The sequence below is a fragment of the Nansenia antarctica genome (genome assembly GCF_963989245.1).
Source record: "Nansenia antarctica genome assembly, chromosome: 2".
Taxonomy (NCBI): domain Eukaryota; kingdom Metazoa; phylum Chordata; class Actinopteri; order Argentiniformes; family Microstomatidae; genus Nansenia; species Nansenia antarctica.
Window position 1 is genome coordinate 62,539,118 of NC_137675.1, and position 24,385 is coordinate 62,563,502.

At 47.9% G+C, this 24,385-nt stretch overlaps 1 protein-coding gene across 1 annotated transcript; it reads left to right on the forward strand.

The window, feature by feature from the left end:
* Positions 1–4,677: 4,677 nt before the first annotated feature.
* On the forward strand, positions 4,678–24,084 carry LOC308150406 (chromobox protein homolog 3-like; the record flags this gene model as incomplete). Its single annotated transcript, XM_080523244.1, has 4 exons — positions 4,678–4,793; positions 4,891–5,059; positions 21,655–21,749; positions 23,958–24,084. The coding sequence occupies 4 exons, from the start codon at positions 4,678–4,680 to the stop codon at positions 24,082–24,084; spliced, it is 507 nt and encodes a 168-aa protein (XP_080379370.1).
* Positions 24,085–24,385: the final 301 nt, after the last annotated feature.

The following is a 24,385-nucleotide window of genomic DNA, read 5'->3' on the forward strand; positions in this document are numbered from 1 at the left end:
AAGACCTCAGCCTTCTCAGGAAAAACAGTCTGCTCTGCCCTTTCCTGAGAAGAGCCTCGGTGTTGTCAGTCCAGTCCAGTTTGTTATTAATTTGTACTCCCAGGTACCTGTAGGAGTCCACCCTCTCGACTTCAATTTGATTGGACAAGAGGCATTCCATGAGTTACGATATATAGTATAACAGCACTGGGACTTTTAACTATATGTATCACTCCGCCGCACAGGTGTTCTATTAAATGACCGTTAATTAGACTACATTACGATACAAAGTAGCTAGCCACGATAATTTATTCCAATTATGTTGGAATAAAAAAACAGCAATTATTGAAATTGTTTGTTGATCTAAAATCTAAATGCACATTTTGACATCGTATTTTTCCTTCGGCTTTTTTTTTTTTAAGTTCGCGCAGCTCCTGCTTCTGTTTATCCATGCGATGTTGCTAGGAGAGACGACACACAAACTCATCTTGTAAACTCACAGGTAAAAACAACACATTTTCTTGTACCCCGAAACGAATGAATGAGGTGGGCTATGCTGTCTGTTTGCTGAATATAACAAGCAAAGTTCTCCTAATGTTAAAGCAAGTTGTTGCTATCTTTCTCCCTCTCCTCCCCCCCTCTCTCTCTCCCCCCCCCTCTCTTTCCCTGTGTCTCTCTTTCTCTCTCTCCCTCTCCCCCTTCCTCTCTTTCTCTCTCCCTCGCCCCCCCTTTCTCTGTCTCTCCCTTTCTCCCCCCCCCTCTCTCTCTATGTATTCCTCTCTCTCTCTCTCTTGCTCTTTCTCCCCCTCTCTCTCAGTGTTTGGTGTGTGACCTGAGTGAGGCCCGGCGCTCTCACCTGCAGTGTGTGGACCGTCTACTGGCACTGCAGAAGGGCAGGCTGGCCTCCCTGGAGCAGCAGTGGAACAGCAGCCTGGAGGGACTGTGTGTGTGTTCGTGTGTGCGTGTGTGCGTGTGTGTGCGTGTATACGTGTGTGTGTGTGTGTGCGTGCATGCGTGTGTGAGAAACTATTGTCTCTCAAACACACATTTTAAATCTGTGGACATGAATGATCGTACTGTATGAATTTTGTGATGAAGTCTGCATAGGTTGTTTTGCACACATACATCTGCATCTGCACCTGTAAAATAAAAGGACAGCATAGCCTCTACCACCCTACAATCACCAAAACTGCCACAAACACAGAAAATGAAATTCCTTGTGAAGTATTATGTATTGTATTACCTGGGTGTAGTAGCTGTGGTTGGTCCTCAGCGACAACAAAGTGTCCAGATGTCCTGTCTTGTCTGTGGGCCAGTGATCAGGTGAAATATCACTGGCCCATTTCAAGGGACACTTTGCCTCAACCACTTCTTTCCCACAGCAATCACATGATATGTATGCATCACAGCTTACACCAATGTAGGGCTTGTCTTTGCACAATCGGGAGCCTGCCCTCCCAATCTTGAGGCTCTTGTGGGCTGTATATACCTCACTCGATAAGGTGATTGCAGTTTGTGCTGTGAATGTTGTTGTTAGGCCTAGGGCATACTTATACGTTTCGATGGCCTCCTTTTCATGTTCCCTACCCCAAACTATGTCTGGAGTTGTCAGACGGTTTTGCAGAGACCCTTTCTGCACAATATCTCTCAGAAGTGATTTTGAGGGTTTCTCAAGAGGTGTGTGTAGTACCCTGTGCGCGGATGTGCCTGTCACCCTCCCAACTCTTTGCAGGTGCCAAGTTGAACATTCTGCCTGGTCTTTAGTTTCTTCCTCTATTGCCAGTACTTGGTCATCAGAAAACCCTAAAAGATTTTCATACCATGGCATTGGCCTGAAAGAGTCCGCATATCCATTAAAAGTGCTGAGACCAACGGGCAGTGCTCCAGTGGCAGACAACATTTCAAGGAACTGTTTTTCAAACACACATTTCCCATTAATTCAGGATGTTCTCTCGCTATGGAAATGATCAGAATGTCTTCAGGACAAAGGGCAATGAAAATATGATTGTTTTTTAAAAAGTGGTCTTGTGTCTCACTTTACCTCAGCTTAGGGGTAAACTGAGACCGACCAGAGAAATCAAGGGGGTAAAGTGAACCAGTTGGGGGTAAGCCGATCCACTTACTTTTTCTACTTTAAAACTACCATAACAACACATGTTGTAACAATTAGAATCCTGACAGCTAGATTGACAACCACACATTCCAAAACTAATGTTGGACTAGTAACAGAATCATGGGGATTGGTCAATTAAGCAATTTTTTTTAAATACTTGAAAGTAACCCAAAGTACTTAAACAGTAAATCAAATACAACATAATATAATTCAAAATGTTTTATTTAATTAACATTCACAGTGTGGAGGTCAGAACACAGGACCTTTAGAGCCAGCTAGTGTATGGGGGTCAGAGCAAAGGACAATCAGAACCAGCTAATACACAGTCTGGGGGTCAGAACATGGACCCATAATCAGAACCAGCTAGTACACAGTCTGGGGGTCAGAACATAGGACCATCAGAAACAGCTAGAACAGCCTGGGACTCAGGACACAGGCTAGACCCACCTGGATTAGAACATCAGCCTCATACTCTTAAACAAGGCCTACTCTACATTCCAGCCCTGAAGGTTACAGGGAAAGGTGAAGAGTTGCTCTCTCCATGTGGTTCCTCCAGGCCTATTAGGTTGAGGCAGCTTCTTCACCACATCACCTTTAAGAACATGTGCCACATCATTTTCTTTTAAAGCAAACGTGGGTCTCTCCCACTCTTTCTTGTTTCCCTGGATTCTTCTGAGGAATTGTGTAAGTATTTCGTCATCCTCAACTTTCTCAACCATGCCAACGTAACGGACACTCCTGCGTTTGGTTGCAAAGTTAACTAGGACAAAGTCACCCACGTTCAGATCTGTGTTTCCAGGATCACTTCTTTCATCCTCAGAGCTCTCTTTGTCAAACTTCTCATCAAGTGGGACTGCGATATCACTCTCCTCAGAGCTGCTATCTATGATTTTCGTTTTGGGTGCTTTCTTTTTCGGTTTTCCCTTTTCTTTGCTATTTTGCTTTTTCCCTGCCAGTTTCTTTTGTCTCTCTTCATAAGCCTTTTCTATTGTCTGCTTCTCTGGAGTATCAGTTAGGATGGCTGTCTTCACACACTTTCTTTTTATTTGTGCTCTGGGGGGACATTTGGGAAGTGGTAGGATTTCACGAGGAGACACATATCCAGGTCGGCTGGGAACACGTGGCACATCTGAGTCAGCTGGCGAGGCACATCCATGAGGACCACGCGGAGTGGATGGATTAGCATCAGCGAGTGGATCATCTGCAGCAGGTGGTTCAACTGCAGAAGGTGGATCATCTGCACGACGTGCTAAGAAGCTGCCAAACCAATCTTCTCCTAAAGAGTAGAGAATTCATTATTATAAGATTTAGCTTTGTGGCAAGATCAGTTGGCCTAAGTTAACCTACAGAATCACGTGATCTCTTGCACACCCTAGCCTACCTGCACATTGTTTCTCTGTCCAATTGGCAGGGACAGGGATATTGTTTCTCTCTGCGTATTCAAATGCCAGTTCACGGCACTTAACTGGAGCAAGGCCATGGAACTGGTCAGCTAGTTATTTCAAGTGTTTGGCAAGCTCCTCCTCCATCTCATCTGTGAAAATTCTCTTTGCCTCAGCTACTGCACCCCAGGCTACTGATTTAACTTCCCCTTTCTCTTTTTTCTTTATGAATCTTTGTAGGGTTGTCTTGTCAATATTTCTATCCCTTCCAGCTTTTCTTAAGGACTTCTTTCCTTGCATGACCTCAGCGGCTGCACTCTCCATCTCTTCGAGGGTTGTTTGGCCCCAGGTTGTCTTCCTGGTGTACTTTCTTGGCATGATGTCTTTTCTACAATGTTTATGACATTAAAATACAAACATATGTTATGTAATATTACACTAAAATGTGTTTAAGACTAAACTTAACTTGTGCTTCATGGTGGGGTAAAGTGAGACAGTGTCTCACTTTACACCACAGCATTTGTCTTACTTTACCCCACAGCCACCTTTTTAGAAAAAACAACATCTCTTAGCAATTCAGGCTAATCTGATGCTAAGCATCAATCACATGGTTTTATGTGTTGGAAGTTCATCAACATGTATGATATACGTTTTTCTACCTGAATCAATTTGCTTTGACACAACAGTTGATTAAGTTCACAGCAAGAAAATTGTGTAAAAACATACTTTCCACAGCACCAGCACCAACTTCTCCTTCCTGGCAAGGGGGGAATGGGAGGGGCTTGAAAACATAATGGTCACATGACCACAAATGTGTTCCGTTGCCTAGATACAGGGGGTGTCTCACATTACCCGGTGTCCCACATTACCTCGCTCTCCCCTACCTCCATTAACTATCCTATCAAACGCGTTCATAGCGTCGAGCGAGATGGCCGCTGTTGGATTGTCAGAATTTCGTATGAAACGATAATGATGGGTCTTATCTACACAACATTTCGGATGGAGGTATTATTAGGCACTGTAAACTTTCCACCTAGGACATAGCCTATAAGGCCTAACTAACATTAGGTGTCACCAAAGTTTTACATGAAAAATGTAACTGTTTTATTGATAACCAGGATAGCCTTTGATGGATCACATCAAGCTTTTAAAATCACTCATCTCTTTCAAAAGATGAAATCCCCTCTTGCTTTGCAGCCTAACATGGATAAGAAGGGGAAGAAGGAGCCACCAGAGGAGTTTGAGATAGAGAAGGTGATGGACCAACGCATCGTCAACGGGAAGGTTGAATTCCTTCTCAAATGGAAAGGATTTACAGAGTGAGTACAACCTGGAAGTGCTTCCCTGGTATGGGGCTATGTTTGTAGAATTAAATGTGAATTATTGGCTTGGTGATCTTTTTTTTTTATATTTCAGTACGGATAACACATGGGAGCCTGAGGAAAACCTTGAGTGTCCGGAGCTGCTTTCAGCGTTCCTTGAATCTCAGAAGAATGTAGTGGAGAAGCCTGATTCCAACAAAAGGAAGTCCTCCACTGAGGAGCCAGAGACTGAGGCAAACAAAGCTAAGAAGAAGAAGGATACGGTGGGTGTGCTGACTGATCTGCTGCTGTGGTTATCAAGTGTATGTGCATGCAATGATTGTACCCACTTAGATAGCCTTTTCCATTTACACCTGTCCTTTCATGTAGACACAATCACAATATGGACAGTATCTGGATACACAATCAGTGTTTCCTCTATATGCATTTATTCGAATACATTTTCTCCGCCACTAATTGATTCAGTCCACTTTATGACCGGAGAACAGAAAAAAATCAGATTGAAGCTAGTTTAGGCCGCTTTCAGACCCACATTTCGTTCCGATTTAGGATGTAGTAAGTTACAATATGTTACAATGTTGCAATTAACCTCGTCGGCGACGCGCTTGCAAAACAGTTTCGTGATTGGTCCGAATTTAGCGGGACATTTGGATTTCTGGAAATCCCTTCCCTCTCTCTTCGCCCGTCCCTTTAATCCCGTAAGCGTATCCTAATCGAAAATGCAACATCATCAGCGACGACCTTGGGTTCTTGCATTTACTGCTGTTCTCTGGTTCATGTTCTTATACCAGTGCTCACTAGTCACTATAGAGTATTTTAAATGAACATTCGTAATGTAGTCTAGTCTCTGATGTTCATGGTCAACCAAATCAGGCTATTTTGTGAAACAAATAATGTTCCCGAGCAGCCTCGCATCTAACGCTAGCTTCGAACTATTGATAGCATAAACGTTGGTAAATGTCACAAACGACACAGTATTGGCAGGGGGAAAGAAGGGGAGTCGAATTTTTATTGACAACGGATTTACATGCTGGAAAAACATGCAGCTAAAATTCAGGGAACATTTGGACAATAAGAGACACAACGGAGCTGTGGTCGCACACGACTTCCGGGGCAGCACGCACGACTGCACGCACGACTGCTCTCCTAACAAATTAAGTTTTTGACAATGTAAGGAGGATTTATTTCTGTAAACAAATTGAACAAATGGATTAGAAGGAGGCATCTTTTGTTCCCAACTTGAGGATATTGCAACTGGACCTATTACCGAAGTCAAACTTATCTTCGGGCTTCGAAAGAGACGCACGCAGATCGCACAGTCCGGGTTACCGAGAACACTGCATGGATACTTGGAGCTGGACATTTTTTGTTCGGGTTGTGGATTGTAAACTAATGTTTCATTGGTGTTTTGTTCTGTCTGCAAACTGAAAGGATATTAACGACTGATATACGGATTATAGCGTCTTTGTTGTTTGACATCGCAGAGAAAATGTCGGGCAGAACAATGACACGGCAAGTACTGTTGTTCATCTCGGTCCTCTCTCTCAGTTCAGTGCACGGGCAGGTCAGTTACTCCATTCCCGAGGAAATGGCGAAAGGCTCTTTAGTCGGTAACATAGCGCAGGATTTGGGTTTAGATCTCAAAAGACTGAAATCAGGCAAAGCTCGTATCTATACTGGAGACAGTACTGGAGACCCCACCCGGCGACGACCCCCCCTCCCCCACCACCCGGAGACTCTCTACCGAAACCGTGGAACAATGGACAACCCCCCCCATCCCCCAATCCTCACCCCCCTACCTGGTCTACACTCTGAGCAAACGCAATGTTATTATGTCGCCCCCCCGGCATTGTGTTGTTTGTCACCCTCTGGGTGCCAGGTTTACTGCACGTACGCACCCCCTCTTCTTTCCGGCCGCTCCGGTCCCGGTCGATAAAAACAGTGCCCTTAGAGATGTCATCCCACACCTCCTCTCCTCTGTCGGCACGTTTCAAGTGAGAGGGTAGGGTGTTCTTTTCCATGGTCCGCAGGGTTAGCGAAGGCTGGAGCTCGTCGCGCTGAAAGGTTGAGGCTTTTTTTCTTCTTTTTTTTTACACCCCTGGGAGAAAGGTCTAGTTTTTCTGTGTAATCCAAGTTTCCACATTTGGAAACGTGATCTCGTTTGATTAAGATCTACACGTGAGACCAAGAGGGGAATGTTCCTATGCACACCTAGCAGTGTGTCTCGTGCATTTCCCTCCAAGTCTCTTTTAAAATGTTTGTCCTTATGTCATGACCTTGACAGGGCTCCCACGCGTCCTTGAAATCCTTGAAAGTTTGTGAATTTGAGAAAAAAAAATCAAGGTCTTTCAAAGTTTTTGAAAATAGACATGGGTCATTGAAAGTGCTTGAATTCCCCTCTCTCTCAAAAATAAATAAATATATATTTTACTAACCTCGTCAGTAGGTCGTCAACTAGTAAATAAGTCTCTGTATTGCTTAACTTTACACATATTTCGCAATACATCGTTTTGCTGTGCTGTGGTAGAGAAGGCAAGAGACCATCTAGTGTTCACACATTCAAGCCTCTCTTTTTAATTGTTGTCTGTGAGCGGAGAGTTCCTATTATTATATCTATTCTCACCTAGATGAAAGGTGCTTGAATCTGATGTTTCAGAAGGTGTGGGAACCCTGCCTTGATGTCTAATATTCTGATCTGTTCCTTCCTGGTTCCCTATCCTAGACCCTGACTGAGAAGCTAGCGCGCAGGGAGAAGGAGCTCCAGGAGCAGGAGGAGGCGCGGGTGTCGGAGCAGGCCGCTCAGAAGGCCGCCCGGGCCAGCCTCCACCAGAGAGAGCTGGAGGTGCAGGAGCTCCAGGCCCGGGGCGCCGGGGCGGAGGCCTCCCTGGGGAGGGCCCAGGCGGAGCTGGGGGAGCGGGCCGAGGAGGCGGCCCGGCTGAAGAGGGAGCTGGCGGGGCTGGAGCTGAAGCACGGCGAGCTGAAGGCGGAGAGGAAGCAGCTGCGGCAGCAGAGGGAGGAGAGGGAGAGCCAGGGCCTGCAGCAGCAGAGTGAGATCGGCCAGGTCAGGAGACACACGTCACACGTCACACGTCAACCAGTCAGTCAGTCAGTCAGTCAGTCAGTCACTAGCCTGGGCAGACTCACACACGTCACACATCAACCAGTCAGTCAGTCAGTCAGTCAGTCAGTCAGTCAGTCACTAACCTGGGCAGACTCACACACGTCACACATCAACCAGTCAGTCAGTCAGTCAGTCAGTCAGTCACTAGCCTGGGCAGACACACACACGTTACTCACGTCCAGAGATTAGTATGAGTTTTTACATGTTTGGCATTTAGCAGAAGCCTTACTCCAAAGCGACTTACAACCAATACATTTGACTAAGCAAGTGAATCATCAATCCACCAGTCGTAGCAGGAAGAGTAATCTAGCTCAGGCCCATTGGCAGTCTCAGTGATAGAAGGAAAAACATGTTTTTTTGTTTGTTTTTAAATATATATAGACACTGGAGAACAGAGAAACAGTACAAGGGGGGCAGTAGAAGTTTTAGGGGACACAGTAAAGGGGAAAAGCGGGTGTCTCAGGAGATGCAGTGCTGGGGGGCAGTAGATAGTAGACTAGTCTCAGGAGGAGTACCGTAGTTAAGGTGTAACCTGAAGAGATGAAGAGATTAGACCAACTATAGATTGGATTTTTACAATTTGATAGATTAGAGTGATCAGATTTGAAAGTCTTATTTTAGACCTAGTGATCTATAATGTGTGCCCCTTGAATAGATTAGATTAGATTCAACTTCAGGGATGGATAAACAGTAAGCTATGTACAGTTAAAAGTAGCTATGTACAGTATAAGAATATTTACAGAATAAAGCTTGCCCCACCTCCATCATTCACTCCTCCTCTTCCACCTCCATGGGGCGGCTGTGGCGCAGGAGGTAGAGCCGCCGTCTAATGATCGCAAGGTTGGCAGATCGGCGGTTCGAGCCCCGGCTGGCCACATGTCGAAGTGTCCTTGGGCGAGACACTGAACCCAAAATTGCTCCCAGTGAGCGGGCCGGCGCCTTGCATGGTAGCTTGCCGCCATTTGTGTGTGAATGGGTGAATGAGAGGCCGTTGTAAAGCGCTTTGGATAAAGCCGCTATATAAGTCAGTCCATTAACCATGTATTTCCCCTCCTCTCTCTCTCCCCCTGACGTAGCTGCATGCTAAGCTGCTGGAGGCGGAGCGTCAGCTGGGCGAGGTGCAGGGCAGGCTGAAGGAGCAGAGGCAGCTGTCTGGGGAGAAGCTGAAGGACCGCGAGCAGCAAGCCGCCGACCTGCAGCTCAAACTCTCCCGCTCAGAGGAACAGGTACTTAGACCCCGATCCCGATTCCCGATTACCTTCTAAGACCTTTAAAAAGCATCATAACTGATTAGTTATTTTAATTTTAAGTCTTTCTGGAGAGTATTCCAGGCAGAGGGGGCAGCGTACTTAAACGTTTTTTTGACATTAGAATGCAGACATTGAGCAGAGGCGTTGATGTACAGGAGGTCACCATAAAATCTCCAATTTGATTCCATTGTTTTGAATGAGACAATGCACACGGCATGCGTTGCGATATTATCGCACGACAACATTCGATTCTCCATTCACACCAATTGAAATAATTGAGAATCGAATGTTGTCGTGTGACAAAATCGCACGCCGTGTGCATTGGCCTTTAGGGATATTTCTATCTATGAGTTCTATCTATGAGTTCTATCTATGCTGGGTACACAGAGGAGATGACAGGATGAAGGCAGGTATATATTGATACAGGCTGTTTTTCAAGAATCTCGGGTGTGTTTTCTAGGTATTGCTGTATGAATTGACATGCTCAGTGTGTTAGGTAGGTAGAGCTTCGGTTGTAGTGGTGTAGATGTGCTGGGAGTTCCTCTGATGTGTTGGCTCTCTCCTCTGTCTTTCCTCTTCTGCCAGTTGAAGGAGAGCGCTGGTAAGACCACCGACGTGCAGCACCAGCTGGAGAAGGCCAAGCAGCAGCATCAGGAGGTGACGGCGCTGCAGCAGACCACCAACGGCAAACTCCGCGAGGCCCAGGTACTGACTGGGCGCACGGCTACCATGGCGACCACTAATCAAATCAAGTCAAGTTTTATTTGTAGCATTTCTCACAAGATGTGACTCAATGCGCTTCACATGATGACAGAACTGCAAGCAGGCAAAGGTAACAAACCTGTAAACCTGTACACTGTGTAGCCAGGAAAACTCCCTTGCAGCCCTCTACTCTATAGAGTGACTACTACCATGTTGCCTACCAGCCACTGATTAATCGACCATGAAAATGTTGAGTTATGCACTTCTCTCCTATAGCATTCACTCCACTGATGCTGTCTGCTTTGTTCCGAAACATGTTAGTGATCACAAACATCTGTCGTTGAATGACTAGTCTAGGTAGCTAAATGTATTTAATGTTTTATTTCCGTTCCCCTCCCCCGTGTGTAGAATGATCTGGAACAGGTTCTGCGTCAGATTGGGGATAAGGACCAGAAGATCCAGAACCTGGAGGCCCTCCTGCAGAAGAGCAAGGACATCGTGAGCCAGCTGGAGACGGAGAGGGAGAACCTGTGTGCCCAGATCCAGGCTGGGGAGGGAGAGACCGCCGTGCTCAACCAGCTGCAGGAGAAGAACCACACACTGCAGGAGCAGGTACACACACACACACACACACACACACACACACACACACTGCAGGAGCAGGTACACACATATACACACACACACACACACACACTACTGGAGCAGGTACACACACCAGGGTTTCCGTCAGAAAAATGTGGTGCCGGTCAACGTGTCCGGGAAGATTTCAATTTGTCGGACAAACGGGAAAAATTCCGGTCATCATATTAGAATATAATATAGGTGTTTGTCGCGGTGATTAGCTGTTGTGTAGCCTATATAGGCCATTTAATGTCCATTTCTCATCCGATACGATTAGATCGCGAACTATATAATAATATAGGCTTTCATGATTCGCATGCGCTATGGCATAATATGTCCAGGGCTGCACGCGCGCCACACTGGGCAGCCTAGTCACCTTTGCTACTTTGAATTACGACTGTAGGCTACTTTAAGATGTTTATTTCAATTGCATTAATGGGATTTGAGTATGTAATTGGTAATTTTAAGTATGCCTAGTTTAGCTTTTGATGGCTATTTGAACGGACTGCATCGATCGATCAATGAACGGACATTACGTTAACTGAAGTGTGTTAAATAGTTTCACGACAGTAATGTAAGTTTTTTATATTCTCTTTCCAGTTTTACCCTTTTTATCAATAAAACAACGTAATTTCTATAACCACGTCTCGCTGATTGGGAAGGCATTAAGTCTAGCTGCCTGTCAAATCATACTTTCTCGGACTCGGGAGTATGAGAATGGGGAGGATGTATCGGGGGGGATACACACCCGTGGACTATTTCACCTTAGTGGCACAAATTAAACTCTAACACTATAGATAGACTAAAATGATGGACACCGACTGAATAACTGAGTGGGGGAAGACAGGTCTCAAATGTGAAACAATTATAACATTTAATACATAAAGATAAAACATACACAAATATATAACATTGATATCCCTAAACTCAAATGTAGTGTGGTATTGTCAACCTAATCTAATCAATCCTAATCTAATGGTACCAGTAGCCCAGGTTGTCGATAGTAGCGCACTACTCCCGTAGTACTTCTCCCGACTCAGGGCTGGAACGGGCACGGCAGGCTCAATCAATGAACGGGGTTGAGATGGCCGCTAGCGTCCTTTACTAGCCGCATCTCACGGCCCTCGGTGGTCATTCACTGTGCTCTAGCACATCCAAAACACGCAGAACAATAACATTGACTCCGGTCACTGCAGTGGTTTTATTTAGACTAGATCAAACTAAATTACGGTAACTGACTAAACTACGGTACTCGCGCCGTTGAGAGACAGGGTTGCCAGATGGGGCGGGTTACCGCCGAATGGGCTACTGTGTTTAGCGGTTATTTTCACCGGACAATATGACCGAAGAGGTTTAAATATGTCGGACTTAACGGTAATTACCGGTTAACGGAAACCCTGACACACACACACACACACACACACACACACACTGCAGGAGCAGGTACACACACACACACACACACACACACACTGCAGGAGCAGGTACACACACACACACACACACACACACACATACACACACGCACACACACATACGCACACACACATGCACACACACACACACACACACACACACACACACACATACACACACACACATACATACATACACACACACACACACACACACACGGTACCATGACAATGACAACACACAGTATATCATCAAGTGAACTCATTGGTGTTTGTGTCATGTGGACATGAAAGGTCACACACTTGACGGACAAGCTAAAGAACCAATCAGAGAGCCACAAGCAGGCCCAGGACAACCTCCACGAGCAGGTCCAGGAGCAGAAGACCCTCCTCCGCTCGGCCCAGGACCGCGCCCAGGCCCTGGAGACGTCTGTGGCCGAGACCAACACCCAGCTGACGGAGAGCAGAGAGAAGGTGGCCCAGCTGGACACACAGGTAGGAAGGGATGTGGTCTGGCCTGCTGTAAAGCATGGATCACCAATAGCCGGCCAAAGCTTCCCATATAATATTTATATATATTATATATCAGGCACGTGCCGTGAGCTTTTAGATTGGGTAAGCATAAGATATAGAAATACACGTAATTATACACGCTATCAGTGAACGCAGTTTCAAGGAAATGCAATTTTGATGCCCTAGAACCCGCTAATAAACTGTAGTGTCACTTTGTGATCAGATTACCAAAAACAAAAAAAACAGTTGCCAGTTTCGACTATATCAGGGGTGCTCATTGTTCAAAGATATTTTCAAGTAGCCAACCTACTAAAATCTACAAGTCCAGTTTCAACATCGCACACGCACACACGCACAACACAGACACACACCGTTTCCATCCTCCATAGTAAACACAACACACTTTCTTTTCACACTTTGTCACACAGGCACTTGACATCACATCACAGACCCTCCCTCTCAAAGTACTCAAACCATATAAACAAGCACAGATCGCCACCAGCCTCGCGAATCATATACATCATATAAACCGCTCATACCAGGCTTGCTGTAGCCGCTGGCGACTCTCCCTTTCTGGGTCAGTGTGAACATCGGTGAGCGAGCGGCCGGGCGGCCTTTAGCCAGTAGTTGTGTTTTTCCAGTCCAGTCCAGTCTACGAAATCCCTTTAGGTCGCTGACAGTAATGTCCATATTCACAAAATCAAGCAAGTTATCCTTATTGATTATTATTATTTAGATCGTTTGAGCTAGCTGGCATAAGCTATTCTGCCGGGCGAGAGGTGAAATGTTAAGTGAACTTGAAAGTGATAAGAGCCAATCAGTAGCTCTTATCGGAATGAAAGACCTACTCTGATTGGCTGTAAGCATGCTTACCCTGGTCACGTGAAACAGCGGGTTGAGGCATCGGAAAAAAATAAAAAAGACATTTTCACGCATTCGAATGTACGCGAGGGAAAGCAGAGAGCGGAGTGCTTATATGCAAAGCAGAGTAGGGAGTGCTTTACTCCTACAGGTGGCGCTAAAAATGCAACGTCAAAATGAATGACTACTGCTGCCCTGGGACCTAAAATACGACTCTTTTAATGAAAACAAACAAACGGTTACATTGTAGTGACTACATTATGGGTTCATGTTCTCCTCTTACTGTTGGTTGTGTAGTGGGAGGGAACCAGTTCTGGCACTAGGGGCAGAGGGGAGGATTATTAACGTTGCAACTTCCTGTTTAGATACAAGAGTTTTGGTGATCGATTTCCTGGTCCTGTACGGAGTGTACAAGTTGTTATTTTGATTAAACAGTTATCATTACGTTGCCTACGTCTTTCCTTTTTCCTCCGGCACTACACTGGTGACCCCCGACGTGGATTTTTGTTAACGTGATTGTGTACAAAAACCAGCGAGCGAACATTACAATCCTGCAAAATGTCCGGGCGAGGAAGACGTTCAAACCAGCGGCAGCCATCACCATCCCCTGTCAGGGTAACGCGTGGTGCGCACACTCCCACTCTCAAGCTACCAGAATTCTGGGACTCAACGCCTGCTGCATGGTTTGCTATTGTAGAGGCACATTTTAACAAAAGTGACATCGATGACGACGACGACCGGTACAACCATGCTGTGGCAATGTTGGGCAGCTCCACCGCAGCTCGAGTGGTAGGTTTTTTGTCTGCTCCCCCGACGACGAACAAATATGAGCGCCTCAAGGCCCTGCTTCTAGAGACATTTGAACTGTCCACTGCGGAGAGGGTGCGTCGCCTATTTGCCATGTCGGACTTGGGTGACGAGAGGCCTTCTGCGCGCATGGAGAGGATGCTAAACCTGCTCGGTACAGGAGACCCCATGATCCTCTTCACAGAGCTGTTCATGCGCACATTGCCAGCTCAAGTTAGGATGGCGCTGGCCAACACCGCCATCATGGAGCCCCGCGCCCTGGCCAGGGAGGCGGACCGGTTCGTCTTGGCCATGCCTCAACGGTCCCCCGACCTGCTCGCTCCCGCGGCCGCCCCGCCACCCGACCGTCGCAGGAGAGCGAAGGATGACGCCAGACCTTCTGGCCAGCAGGGTAACGCTGCGGGCCATTGTTTCTACCACGCCACTTTTGGCGCCAAGGCCAAACGGTGCCGCTCACCCTGCACCTTCGGACCGACGGGAAACGGCGGGGCCGGCACTCAGTAGTGGCCCTGAGCGCTGGCGTCACCAACAGGCTGCTCTTCATACAAGACACCGCCTCTGGTCGCAGTTTTCTTTGTGACACAGGTGCCCAGTGGAGCATCATTCCGGCAGAGAGATCGGATGTGGCGAAGGAGGAGCGTGGTCCGCAGTTGGCAGGCGCGGACGGCACACCTATCTGCTCTTATGGCACTAGGGCGGTGGACGTGTGCTTCGGAGGACAATGCTTTTCGTGGGATTTTGTCATAGCGGCTGTCACATTTCCCCTCCTTGGTGCGGATTTTCTGTGCGCCCACAACCTGTTGGTGGACGTGGGGAACAGGCGCCTGGTCAACTCACAGACTTTCGCTTCCTTCGCCTGTACGCAGGGGGAGGCGGTCTACAGCGGGTGGTCCAATACGCTCGCCGAAAGTGACCAGTACCTTCGGCTGCTCGCCGAATTCCCCGACCTTACCAAGCCCACCTTCTCCGCGCCCACGGTGAAACACGGAGTGGAGCACCACATCGAGACCGAGGGGCCTCCCCTCCACGCCAGGGCCAGGCGCCTCAACCCGGAGAAGCTGGCCATCGCCAGGGCGGAGTTTGCGCATATGGAGCAGGTGGGCATCGTTCGGCGCTCGAGCAGCCCCTGGGCGTCTCCCCTGCACATCGTCCCTAAGTCAGACGGCGGGTGGCGCCCATGTGGGGACTACCGCCGCCTCAACGACGCGTCCAAGCCTGACCGCTACCCGGTCCCACATGTCCAGGACTTTTCAGCGAACCTGGCAGGCAAACGCTTCTTCTCCAAAGTGGACCTGGTACGGGGGTACCATCAGGTGCCGGTGCACCCCGAGGATGTCCCTAAGACGGCCGTAATCACGCCATTTGGACTCTTCGAGTTTCTGCGGATGCCGTTCGGCCTGAAGAACGCGGCGCAGACCTTCCAACGCCTCATGCACTCGGTGCTCCGGGACCTACCATTCCTCTTCGTCTACTTGGATGACATCCTCGTCGCAAGCACCACGGAGGAGGAGCACCTGTCCCACCTCCGGGCCCTTTTCACACGGCTCAGCCAACATGGGCTGATTGTCAATCCGGCGAAGTGTGAGTTCGGACGGAACACCATCGACTTTCTCGGGCACCGGGTCTCCGCAGAGGGGGTGACCCCCCTCCCCTCGAAGGTGGAAGCTGTCGCTGCTTTCCCGCGCCCCAGCACAATCAGCGAGCTCAAGGGGTTCATCGGGATGGTAACCTTCTACTATCGCTTCCTCCACCACATCGCTCACATCCTGCGGCCTCTGTACGATGCCCAGAAGGGCAAGACTCTGAAGCAGCCGGTGGACTGGACGGCGGAGCGTGTCAAAGCCTTTCAGGACACCAAGGCGGCCCTGGCCCGCGCTGCCATGTTGGCCCACCCCTCGACCTCGGCACCCACTGCTCTCACCACGGACGCCTCTGACTTTGCTGTGGGAGCGGTGTACGAACAGTGGGTTGGGGACGCCTGGCAGCCTCTTGCATTCTTCAGCCGCCAGCTGTCTCCCAGAGAGCAAAGGTACAGCACATTCGACAGGGAGCTCCTCGGGCTGTGGCTTGCTGTCAGACACTTCCGTTTTTTACTGGAGGGCCGCGAGTTTACGGCCTACGTGGACCACAAGCCACTCACGCACGCCATGTCCAAGGTGGCGGAGCCGTGGTCCGACCGCCAACAGCGCCAGCTCGCCTACATATCCGAGTTCACCACAGACATCCAGCACGTTGCTGGGAAGTCCAACCAGGTCGCGGATTGTCTCTCCAGGGCGGTGGTTGGTGCGGTCCAACTGGGTTTGGACTACGCGCGCATGGCTGCAGACCAGGCCGCCGACCCCGCCGTCCAGGCTCTCAAGTTGTCGGACACAGGACTGCGCCTAGAAGAGGTGGTTTTCGGTGACGCAGGGGCCACGCTCCTGTGCGACGTCTCCATGGGTCAGCCACGACCGGTGGTCCCCGCCAACTGGAGGCGCCCCGCCTTCGAGGCGATACACGGCTTGTCTCACCCTGGTAGGAAACCGTCCTCGCGGCTGGTGTCAGAGAAATTCGTCTGGCATGGGCTCAAGAGGGATGTGAGGGCCTGGGTAGACACGTGCATCGCCTGCCAGCGCGCCAAGGTGCATCGACACGTCAAGGCCCCCCTGGAGCAGTTCTCTGTGCCTGAGCGGAGGTTCGATCATGTAAACGTGGACCTGGTAGGGCCGCTGCCCCCCTCGCACGGATACACCTATCTCTTTACCATGGTGGACAGGACGACTCGCTGGCCGGAGGCAGTTCCGCTCTCCTCAACGACAGCCCCCGACCTGGCCCGGGCGTTCATCGCGGTGTGGGTCTCCCGCTACGGCACCCCTGCTGATCTCTCCTCTGACCGTGGCTCACAGTTTACTTCAGAGCTGTGGGCAGCGGTGGCGGAGAATCTGGGGGTCAAGCTCCACCGCACAACCGCCTATCACCCGCAGGCGAACGGGCTCTGTGAGCGTTTCCATCGATCCATGAAGGCCGCCCTTCGAGCCAGCCTCACGGACAGCAACTGGCTTGACAAGCTGCCGTGGGTCATGCTGGGGCTCAGGACAGCGCCTAAGGAGGACCTCCAGTCGTCGTCCGCTGAGCTGGTGTTTGGACAGCCGCTGCGGGTCCCCGGTGACTTCATTCCCAAGTCAACGGAGCCCTGGTCCGCCGCCGCTCAGCGCGCCTCCCTGCTGGACAGCGCCAGGACCTTCGTCCCGGTCCCGACTACGCAGCATGGTGTCCCTACTTCGAGGGTGCCCCCGGAGCTGCACTCGGCGAGGTTCGTTTTCATTCGTCATGATGGCCACAGGACTCCACTACGTCCTCCTTATGACGGGCCTTTCCGTGTCATCGAGGCCGGAGCCAAGAACTTCATGGTTGACATGGGGGGTAGGCCTGAGTGTGTGTCCGTTGATCGCCTCAAACCGGCCCACTTGGACCTTGAACTGCCCCTGGACTTGGCCCTGCCACCGCGCAGAGGCCGGCCTCCAGTCCTACCTCCCCTGCAGCGCCCTGGCCATTCCCCCCTCCGACCCCGACAACCCCCCGCAGCTCGCGAGCCCCCGGTCGTCACTGCCCCCCGTCCTTCCCTGCAGGAGGACGTGATGGGCGATGTCACACCTCCTCCCGCACCTCCTGACTTTACCTACGATCGTAGGGGCCGGGCCATACGCCCTCCTCGCCGTGAGGATTTCCAATATTGAGGTGAACACTGGGGGGGCTGGTGTAGTGACTACATTATGGGTTCATGTTCTCCTCTTACTGTTGGTTGTGTAGTGGGAGGGAACCAGTTCTGGCACTAGGGGCAGAGGGGAGGATTATTAACGTTGCAACTTCCTGTTTAGATACAAGAGTTTTGGTGATCGATTTCCTGGTCCTGTACGGAGTGTACAAGTTGTTATTTTGATTAAACAGTTATCATTACGTTGCCTACGTCTTTCCTTTTTCCTCCGGCACTACAACATGCACTTTTATTTTAATATTTTCCTTTTTTCTTTTTTCGTTGGGTAAGCACTGCTTACCCTGCTTATATGGACGGCACGTCCCTGTTATATATATACAAATATTAATGAATTCAGAAAATGTGAGGAGGGAAATACCGTTTAGAACATATAGGCCGTGTTCGTAAATTCGTCGGAGCGCACACCGGATTCAACGTCATCATAGAACCAAGTCATTTGATTGGATTTAGAGGCAGTCACGTGGACGCTCTGACTCTCTCAGAGCGAATTTACAAACGCGGCCGTAGCATAGATTCATATGGTTCTTCCAATGCAGGAGGATTCAGACCTAACTCATTCACAAAGCTGCAACCTGGCTTCTGAATAGCAGTGGCAAAGCTGAAACTAATTCCCGTCTTTTAAATGGAATGCGGCAGACGTAGCGCCGATTCGCATGCAAGAATGGGGACAGACTCATAGCTCTCATTTAACATTTCGTGTTTTTTCTTTTTTACATGGTCTTGTTTAAAATTTCGGTTATGCTTCGAAAAAATTCTGGCCCTTGGACAAATGTAGTTGGTGACCCCTGCTGTAAAGCATGAATGTCTTGTGTTGCATCACTGATTGTAGAGTTTTTGCTGAATATGGTAAATACTCTTCCATGTGTTAGTATGAACATGTGTTCCTTGTTGTTCCCACAGCTGAAGGCCAAGACTGAGATGCTGCTGTCTGCCGAGGCGGCCAAGGCTGCCCAGAGAGTCGACCTGGAGAACCACCTAGAGACGGCCCAGCATGCACTGCAGGACAAGCAGCAGGTGAGCTCACCTGTTAGGACGACTATCAGAGATCACAGTGAACTACAGCGGTGGGCTCCTGGCGTTTTACAGTAAACGTACATTTCTATAGCGCCTTTCACAGACCCGAGGTGGCTTTACTTACAAGGGGACGGGACCAACAGAACAGAGCCGGAGAGACAAACACACAAGACAAGAAACAGTGAAACTGTCGTCTTCTTTTGATCAGAACAGGATCTGGGTTTCTAAACGGGCTGGTTGAATGATTCCCTTCTTGAGAGCACTGCCCCATGTATGAGTGTATGTGTGTGTATGTGTGTGTATACCGTATTTTCTGCACTATAAGGCGCACCGGATTATAAGGCGCACCTTCGATGAATGGCCTATTTTTTAACTGTTTTCATATACAGGGCGCACCGGATTATAAGGCGCATAGAATAGAAGATACTGCAGTCAAACGTTTGACTGGGGTTGCGTTACGCCCAAGCTCCACCTACTGCGTTGCGTCACCTCTCCATCGGTGTTGTGTCAACTTCCCGTTGTCCATGCTCAGGGATTAAAGTTCTCCGTCGCTACGACGGATTTCCGTCAATTTTTTCCAAGTCGCGACGGATTTCCGTCAATTGGCTACATATGTCCAGTGTACTAGAACCACTCTACTACGGAGTGTTTGTCCGTGAATAACACCGGCTATGCCCCGGGGTAGAAACACAAGACTATGGCTGGATAAGGTCTACAGGTCTCCACGGTCATTTTAAGCCGTCAACCAGCCCGCTACGACCACGGGAAGTCATGTTAAAAGTGAAGTTACTTCTGTTAAACTGGCGCTAAGCTAACATCGCTAATCGCTAACTCCCTCCTGGGCCTTAAAGAGACAAGCGCCCTTTTCTCATCTCAATCTCAAAGAGCTTCATTAGCTCACCACATCTACACATTTGGTCCCACACACTCCAGATTTGAACCCAAGGTTCTACCCAGGGTTAGTTACCCCTGGTAGAAAGCCCTTTGCTCTCAGACCTTCAGAACCCATTGAAAGTAGTGGAGGTACTCCAGAAGTCCAAATGCATCTCTAACCCTAGGAAACCCTAGGAAGCCCTAACCCTAATGTCATGAAAATGCAACATGTTGTACTCCCTGTACCCCTGTACGTGTGAGAACATGTCTTTTTACACTAGGCACTTCACATCAATTATTAGAGCTCCCTACAGGTTCCCGCTAGCTCGCGTGCAAGGCCTCCCAGGAATGGCCTAGGACTCTGAAAGTTGATTTGGTACAATGTAGGGATATAATCAAGGAGTGTGTAGAGTTTGGTGACTGTGACTCTTTCCATGCCCGTTCCCTGGACCCAAACGTACGCCAGCAGCAGCCACCCACTTTAATGAAGGCTTTTCCGGCCTAGTGGTTAAAGGAAGGTTAAAGGACTTTAGCTCAGCAACCACAAGTGCCACAGACACGGTTCAGATATTTTACGAATCGGCTCGGCCCCACCGACAGGCCACACCCACTTTCATACAAGCCACTCCCCCTAATTGTCTAAGCCACACCCATTATCTGATTATTTGTATGTCAGAGTCAACCCTTGCAATAAGTATCAATTTTATTTCATGAATTGAAAACAGCATTGATATCACATTAAAGCAAACTGGCAATAGAAAAGCTGTTCAAAAGAATCTTCTTCCCTTAAAACGCTAACGTTATAAAATACAAACATATAGTGGAGGTTAAAATGAGAATATGACTTGGCTTGAACACATTTTCAGTCAGGAGATTTTTTTTTGCTTTAATCCCTGCCCCCCCCCCCTCCCCCCCGCCTAAATCTACTGGTGTTTTTGTACCCCCCCCCCCACCATGACCACACACTGTACATACTGTTGTTTTGTCCCCCCGCCCGAACTACCCATTGTACATATTATATGTCTGTCCCCCTGCCCGAACTACCCACTGTACATACTTTGTGTTTTGTCCCCCGCCCCCACCTGTGGTGTATGTCCCCACCTGTCCTACCCGCTGTACATACCTTATGTTTTGTTGTATTGTTCTTCCCATGTTGGATGTATGTTTATCTAGTAGATAGTACTAGTTATTTGTCTGTATTATCTTGTAGATAGTACTAGTTTTTTGTCTGTCTTACATGTAACGATGAATTGAGTATCAAGGACCCCAATTGAAATAAGCCAGTGGCTTTCTTGGGTTTTTATCCTGTTAGTTGACCTTGTATGTAATATGTACTTTCATGTACCTACTTCTGCAAATCTTCTAATAAAGTTTTCAATCAATCAATCAATCAGTCGCGTGGTCTAATTACAGGGCAATATGCGCGGGGCAAAAATAATCTATTGCCTCTCAAATCACCACGAACAGAACAGCGGAGGTACGGGTAAACAGGGCACATTTTTTTTTTATGTTGCCACCCTCTATTTTTCGGTGAAATTACGTCTTTGTATTGAGCGTGTTGCATACGCTACGCGCGCGAAAAAAGAACACTCCGCCACTAATGTAAAAAATCCTGGAGGAAACACTGACAATGTTTTAATGCAAGGTTTAAATGGGGTCTCGGTGTCCACCCTGAGGGCGGGGTGGGGGGGGGGGGGGGGGGGGTACATTAATTGGGTGTAAGGCCCTGCAACAGTCTAGTGTCCTGCTACACAAACGGGAGATGGGGATCCTGCGTTATGAGCCATTGCTGGTTCATGTGACCTGGTTTGCACAAGGTGTAGCCTACTTACAGTTCACATAAAAAGGTAAAGTATGCAGGTTCCCAGAGAGCTGATCTGTGTTGTGGTAAATGGTAATTTATTCATTGTGTTGTCTGTTTCAGAGTGAAAAGCCACGGGGCTTTGCCAGGAACCTTGACCCAGAGAGGATCATCGTCGTAACAGACAGCAGTGGTGAACTGATGTTCTTGATGAAATGGTGAGTCTCACATGCACAAATGCCGACCTTGTACTTGTTGTCCCCACTAAAATCACACATTCACTCGTATTGCTTTTTGTAGTCACTTTGGAACCCAACTTTGTTTGGAACCCAACTCTACATGGCAATACTTGAAATTGGGGGTGTTCATGATTAACAGTTATTAGATTACGTCTAATGATCGCAAGGTCGGCAGATCGTTGGTTCGAACCCCGGCTGGCTACATGTCGAGGTGTCATGGGCAAGACACTGAACCCCAAATTGCTCCCAATGAGCAGGTCAGCACCTTGCATGGTAGCTTGCCACCATTGGTGTATGAATGGGTGAATGAGAGGCCATTGTAAAGCGCTATGGAATAAGGCGCTTTAAGTCAGTCCATTTACCATTTAGATTAACCGTTGTCTAGAAATGTAACCCGTTATTCTTATTGATTGATTTGATTAATTTAGTAAAATAACATTGGCAGATGGTGGTGGGTTGATAAAACCAGAGGTGTAAGTTTGATAATAAAAAAATTTGACTTTCTGCTGGGTTTTTCCCTAACTGAAAAAGGGTCTTAGATGGGGGTCAGGGGAGAGTTATGGCTGCTAGGGGGGTTTTAGGACGGCTTTTAAGGCCCATTCCCGATTCCCTTCCCTACGGCTCGTTTTGGAGTGCTGCTCACTTTGGAGCCAAGGCCTCTGAACAGAGCCACAAGGCGTAGGTAGTGGTTGAAATCTTTCCCAATTAAATGGGACAACCCTTCAAGACCCTGATGGGTCATCAGTAGTGTCATAGAAAAACATTGACGTTAGTGATTCATTCACAATTTAAGTTTTACACTATCAATCCATCAAACACGTCAAATCAAGTCATCAAATAACAAATAACAATGCTTCATTATCAGACCATGACAGAATAACAGTGCTCTGTAGGCTATCAACTGTGCTCCTACTGTGCCAGTCTGCACTGATATAGGACAACCGTGCAACAACTTTGTGGCTTTAGTTAAATTCGGTGTGTCATATGCCATCAAAGGGGGGAAATACGACATGGAAATATGTCAAAATGCATGACTATCATGCCCAAATCAGCCGTAAAATATGTAACATTAGGTAGATAACGTTAGTAGACACGGAGCGCAGTTTTAGTTTAATAAGTGCAATAGCGTCATATGCCATCAAAGGGGGGAAATGCGACATGAAATGTTAAAATGCACCACTATCATGCACAAAACATGTAACGTCAGATAGATAACATTAGACACAGAGCGCAGATTTATTTTTATGGAGTTCTAAAATCCGATATGACAGGAACGCTGGAGAAACAGCCGCTGTCCATGTTATTAGTCAGCTACATGATATAACCCATCAATAATATGGCATAATAACAACTGTTCGGATTAGATTGCGTGTTTTGGTTCAAGAAGTGCCATAGCTATAGCTTCATGCCATCGAAGGGGGAAAATGCGACATGGAAAAATGGTTGTGCTTGTTATAAAGAAAAGGTCTATAATACATTGAAAGGACATTAAACTAAGATAATAATATGGTTATAATTTTTCAAATCTTTATTAACAAGTAATTACAGAGAAACTAATGACATTTGTGGTTGTCTTCCACATTGCCTAGAGCAAAATCTGATTTCGGATGATTCGCAAGGCATCCTGGGAGGTAGGGCCATGGCTCTGAATGTAGTCTTGTCATGAAAAATCTCCAAACAGAGCCATACTCTAAATGAAAACAAGAATTGGGACACCCCTACACGTGAACGTTCAAAACTGAGCCGTAGGGGTGTAATGGGATTGGCCCTAAATGGTCGATTCTGGTGGTTCGTAATGAATACTGGACATTAATCACAGACAATTTGATTGCCATTAAGTTGGCTGGTATACAGGCTATATGGTTTTACATCCATACTATAGAATTACTAAAACTGAATCATAACCCATTCCTGCGTACTCCCTGCCTTTTGAAGTCCTCCTTACTACCGTACTTTTCATAATGCACTTCCAACTTTTGTTTACACTTATGTGAATCTGCCTTTTTATTAGGGACATTTTCAGAAATGTCTTAAATAAATACGCTTCTGTCCTTGCTAGTTTGTAAGCTTTGGGTTGCCATGTAAATGAGAGCATGACTGACATGATGGAAGTTTATCAAACTTGCTACTAAAGGTCTATAATTAGTATGAGTCCTGAGCTATTCTTTTTCTCCCTCTGCTCTACAGGAAGAGCTCAGACGAGGCTGATCTGGTTCCGGCCCGTGAGGCAAACACTCGCTGTCCTCAGGTGGTCATATCCTTCTATGAGGAGAGGCTCACCTGGCACTCCTGTCCTGAGGATGAGTCACAGTAGCACCCCATCACCTGACAAATGTCCCCGTGGCCCTGTTCCTGCCTCCGGACTGTTCTAAGGCACTAAAATATGTTTTTCTTTCAAAGAGCTGTTCAATAAAGGTTTATATGCTTCATTTTACCCTCTCTGTCTGGTCTCTTGTGTGTTTTCACTATGAAAGTGACATGGACCCTGACCTCTCTAGTTACATTGGTGACTACATACTGCAACGCTTCTTTTGCCACCTTTCATATGAAGGAAGACTTTCTGCTGATCAGTGCCAACAGTCAACAAGTCGATTACCTGTTGGCTCAGGAGTCCC